The sequence below is a fragment of the Morone saxatilis genome, unplaced genomic scaffold (genome assembly GCF_004916995.1).
Source record: "Morone saxatilis isolate NCDOM2014 unplaced genomic scaffold, NCSU_SB_2.0 Contig19, whole genome shotgun sequence".
Taxonomy (NCBI): Eukaryota; Metazoa; Chordata; class Actinopteri; family Moronidae; genus Morone; species Morone saxatilis.
In genome coordinates, this window is record NW_023339751.1 from 18783562 (window position 1) to 18789005 (window position 5444).

General features: G+C 40.9%; 1 protein-coding gene across 5 annotated transcripts in view; it reads right to left on the reverse strand.

The window, feature by feature from the left end:
• Positions 1–5444, reverse strand: part of ehbp1 (EH domain binding protein 1) — a 150123-nt gene that overhangs the window by 52917 nt on the left and 91762 nt on the right. For 2 of the 5 annotated variants that reach the window (XM_035663567.1, XM_035663565.1), the window contains exons 16-17: positions 4905–5055; positions 2031–2132 (exon numbers count right to left, since the gene is read on the reverse strand). In XM_035663567.1, the coding sequence (XP_035519460.1) occupies positions 2031–2132; positions 4905–5055 (253 nt within the window). Of the gene's footprint in view, positions 1–1874; positions 2133–4904; positions 5056–5444 lie in introns of all 5 variants that reach the window. The other 3 variants (XM_035663568.1, XM_035663564.1, XM_035663569.1) reach the window with 3 other exon arrangements.

Here is a 5444-nt window from a genome sequence, read left to right on the forward strand (position 1 = left end):
TCCCTCCTTTACCGCCACCCATCCCTAATTTGTTGGTTCTAGTCTTTCTTCCTCCTTGTCTTTTTTCCCCGTCTTCCTTCCCTCCCTGCTCCCTCTTTGCCTTCCAGTAGCTCCGTACAGCTTTATTTTCCAGGGACTGGTAACCACAGCTCCCCTGCCAGGACAGACCACTGCACTGAAGAAGATGAAAGAACGGGAGGGCAACCGTTTCATGTGTCACCTCCCTCTGTGACACACACACAACACACACACACACACCACACACACACACACACATCCCATGATGCATGCATACAGATGCCAAACATAGACACTCTCTCTTTAACTTTTTCACAAACACACACACAAACGGACATACAAAGAAACACATGAAAAGACTCACACACAGTATATGCCAAAACACAAATGCAGCATATACAGGGTGGAGGAGGTGGGGTAAGTGACCTGGGTTGCAGGAAAGTGATGACAAAAATATTCAGGGGGGAAAACATGTACAGAATGAAGTGTGGTATCAGCTATTTCAGTGTTACGATCACCACCATCCATTTCCTTCTGGACTACATAAGAATTACCACCAACAAAGAACAAAAAAGAGAAACACAAACAGTGGGAAAAAAAAGTGCAGAGATACTGCACTTCAAAGCTGGAAGAAGCGTTTGTCTGTTTTCATGTTTGTTTCTTCTGGTACCTCACTGTACTCTCACATATCTCACATCGGCAGGAAATTCAGGAGGCAAATAAAATAAATTAAATACAAAACAAAGTAATTAGTTTACCTCTGAAGATTTGAGCAAATGCTTTCCTGAAGATATGATTTTATTTTTGTCTGGGGAGCACTTTTCAGAGTTTATTAATTACTACTTAAAGAAGTTCCTAATGAAAGAAAATCGGGGAAAAAAACACCAACAACAATATGACAGAACTCAACAAATGTATACTGTAAGTTAGCTGCTTCTGTGTGAAGCACCAATGAGTATGGAGCCAATAGGATGCAGGGGTCAAAGTAAATGATGATGATGATACACAGAGATAGACAGCATGCACTTGAGTGAGTGGCTGAATGACAAAGGGCAGTTTAGACTAGATGAAAGGTCTTGAGTAAATGCTTACGCTGCACTGCTTTGAAAATGTGTGTTTATAGGGTGTGTGAGAAAAAGACACAAGTGGAAAAAGTCGCCAAAACTTTACCACTTCAGTGCTTTTCGGATGTAAAAGATCTATATCACAACAAAACTTTTAGTTCCTGTCTGCCTTATCACTATGTGGTAAACACTTGATTTTTTTCTTTCTTTGCGAAGTATCTTATCAGCCCTCTGCACTGCAAAAAATAAAATCTCAAGAAAGTAAAAATGCCTTGTTTCTGGAAATTTGTTTTATTTTTCTTCAATAACTGAGTTTTTATTGCTTGTAATAAGCAGAACTTTTTCTAGTTTTAAGACTATATATGGCCTGTTAGTGGCTAGATTCCTATGCTAGTTTTAAGAATTCTAGCCAAGCAAAGTTGGCTTACCGGGATATGTTTTTGCTGAACATAAAAAAAATATTTTATGTGCACTCAACATCTATTGCTAACTGTCTCTCTGTCCTGTGAGAAGTATACCTCCTCTGTGGCTCTTCTTGAAGTTTCTTCTCTTTTTTTCTCTGTTTAAAGGGTTTTTGGGGGGTCTAAGGACAGAGGGTGTTGAATGTTGGAAGCCCACAGAAACAAATTGAGATTTGGGCTATATAAATAAAATTAGAATTTACTATTTATGAGAGGAAGATGAAAAATTGACAACTGTATATATGCAGGAAATACATGAAGGCAAGTAAATGAGTTAGTTGGAAAAACAGTGAACCATGCAGCACTGCACAGCAGTCGCCAGTGATTTTACCCAGAGAAGCTAGCTCAGTGCCGGGGTTAGTAAGCTCCAGCGGCCCCTGGGTGATGGAGGTAGTTGGAAGAGGGGCCTCCAGTGGCTGTGGGTTAGTAACCAGCGCAGAGGCAGATGTGGCAGCAGCAACAGTATCATCATCAAAATCACCATCACCATCAAAATGGAGCTGCTCTTCCTCAGCCTTCCCCTCTTCCTCATCCTCACCCATTTCCCCATCACCGGCATCATCCTGACCTCTCACTCCATCCAAAACATCTGTAGGTACGGAGCGGGACAGAGGGGAAACAGAGGGAAGGAAGTATGAAAGGGAGTGAGTCAGGAAGACAAGAAAGTAAAGTGAGAAGTGAAAGGAGAGGAAAAAGAGAGTGAGGGTGAAAGGAAAGAAGGGAGAAGGATGAATGTATTAGTAGTGAAAGGAAAGGTGTTAAAGGAATAAAAGGTTAAAATGACGACACAGGGAGGAGTGCAGAAAAGAAAGCTTTGTTAGTTTGTGTTAACAGTAGTCTGTGGTAAAAGTTCATGATTCAAAAATCCCTGTCTTAAACATCTTGAAATGTATAATCCACCATAACGTCTTGTCTTCTCCCCTCCGTCCCCTTAAGCATTCCAGTACACTTGTCACCCATGTCACCCTTTCTGTTTGCAAAACAAATATCAACCTCATATTTAATGCACTCTTTAAAACTAGGAGACTTAGACTTTGTAAGTCTGCACAGGACTGTAGAATTTAAGTGTGTGCAACTAATTAATAAATCTAATATCTTACAAATTTCATGTGTGAAGTGGCACCAGACTCCACTTGAATGACAAGAGGGACTCTGATTGATTGGTGTCCATCTATCTGTTTGAGTCCATGTGCATTGGCGCACAAATGTCTAACACACAAAGTGAAACTGAGACCTCTGTTTAATTCCCCTCATTCAAAGATCTGCTGCCTGCCTTTCTTGTTCCAGATAAAAGAGGTAGGGCAAACAAAAACCACCAAAACATGAAAGCACATATTCCATTAAGTCTCCTGAGGGGCTCAATAGAAACAACAGTGTCTCCACATTAGGAACAAAAGAAAAAACAAGCTAGAAGAAACTCAAATGGAGACCTGAACAGCTCTAGCTGCATGGATAACCCACCATGGATTAAAACAAAACAATCAGTAAACAGCGTCTGACATTGCAAGCTCCCTCCTCTGCTATTTACTACTTGGTGGGTAGAGAGACCAAGAACAAAGAGAGAAGGAGGGAGAATCAAAATAACAGCATTTCCTGTTATTTTTTTTCTAATTTGCTAGCTACGATGCGGAGCATGCTTGCAAGCGCCGTTCCTGCGTGGCTGGCTGGGGCCTAATTAATGGGAGGCCATGGTGATGGAGTTTGGAAAGTTTCTTTGCGGGCAGACACTTGGAGGGGGCAGCCCGAGCTGCATTAAAGGACTGTGAATGGTGTTGAGGGGAGAGAGGGAGAAAGAGAGAGATAGAGAAAGAGAGTGTGGGGGCTAGGATTAGCCGTTCTGCTCGGCAGGCCTTGTGTATCACAGCCAACAGCATTTCTCTCTTCTGATCACCTCCTCCTCCTCCTCCTCACCTTGTCTCTGTTCTTTCCTCCAACTCCATTTTTAATGAGATCAACAATTAGTCCAATTCAGAAAAGCTGAAAGAGCAAATAAATCAAGTGCTACCCTCCCTCTCCCTCACTGTCTTTCTTCTGTCGTTTTACCTAACAAGTCGCTGATCTCACTTCTTGTTGTTTAGGGTTTAGTACTTTTCGATTTGTTTGCTCATCCCCTTTTTCAACTTAAAAGAAACCCACCGCCACTCGCAGGCTACTGGTGCTTCTGACCTACCTACTTGTCCTTCTTCCTGTCTTTTCTATATGTGATCTTGTCACTAGAGCAGCAACGATAAGTTGATTAATCAATCAGCTTGATTGAAGGGAAAATATTTGGCAACTATTTTGATAATTGATTAATCCTTTGGTGAATTTTTTTAAACAGAAATGTCAAACATTGGTACCAGCATCTGAATTTCCTGCTTTTGTCTGTTCAATATCATAGTAAACTGAGTACTTGGGGGTCTTTGACTGTTGGTTAAACAAAAAGACACTGTAAGGTGTCACCTTTTTCTAACATTTTATAGACCTAACAATTATTCCAGAAAATTAATCAATCAATAGTAAAAACTACTAATTGCAGCCCTACTTGTCACTTAAACATTACTCTTTTAATCTCCTCTCAATCTCTCTAAAACAAGAGGTCATGTCTCAATGTTTGACAGTCCCTCCATTTATTCTCAGAGCCATTCCTTCCTTCATCCCTACTTTTAAAACATCAAAAGGCTTCTTTCCTCCTTCTCCTTGATCGCAATAACAATACTCATATTACTTTCTCTACTTCTTGCACTCTTAATCCTCACCTGTCTACACTCTCATCTTTCATTTGCATGCAGAACCACCCGATCTACCTGAATCTACCGTGTAGAGGAATCTGAAACAAATGACTAGAGAGGCCTAATAATGGTCATTATCATAATAACCCCAATTTCAAGGAAATGGAAAGCAGTGGGAAATGTACATTTGCTACCCCTGCAAGCCATTATTAGAAGCGTTTGGTATTTTGAGCATAATTTGGCCGCACAATGTGTTGTGTTGATTAACAATTACTGGGTGAACGAGACGTGGGAGGAGTCGCAGGGTAAATTGCTGTTCTGAATATAAGGGTGGTGCATTTTAGACCCGTTGTCAAATGGCATTTTGTTTTTCTCTAAGGATTAGGCAGAACCCCTTTAGAGAGCATAATGGAAATGTGTGAGTCATGGCATTGGTGGGTGAAGAAAGTGAGCGTATGTCAAAAGCATGCTACTGTGACTTTTCTTTTGTTTTACAGTTAATGATTATTAGTGAGATTTAGTGAGTGTGTTAATATAATGCCTTCTAAATCAAATTCTCAAAGCATGCTCATAAAAACACAGTGTCCATAAAGAGGATGTGTTTATGTTTGCTTCTGCTGACTTGTGTGTGTGTTTTGGTGTGTGCTGACCTCCAGCAGGGCTAGCCTTGCTGCCCTTGCCTCTCTCAGTGCTGGACACGTCCAGCATGCTCATGTCAGACATCTTGACTCCGGATCGAGCCTCAGCTATCAGCTGCCTTGCTCGCTCTCTCAGCTGTCTCCGTCGCTCTGCATCCCGCTCCTGCACGCACAAATATGCACAAAAACATGAACAAAAGAATTTCACTCTTGTACAGGTAAATCATGAAGAATGACAGGTTTGTATTACATATTATTTAATGATTGTTAGGAATGTCCCAATCAAGTTTTTTGGCCCTGATCACAGTACACTGATGGTCCTGATTCAAAACTATAAAGTTAATAAGCTTAAATTATTGATCTGATATGAATGAAAGTATAAATGGGAGAATGTGAGTCTTGAAACTGATGGGATTTGATCCACTAGAAGGAAGACGCATCACTCTGTTGGAGTTGCTTGAACTACAGAAACAGTTGTACAGTGGTGTTACAGAGTAGTTCGGAAGCCCTAAAGAGCCATGCATTCATACATTTTATTTCCTCCGTTTTCCC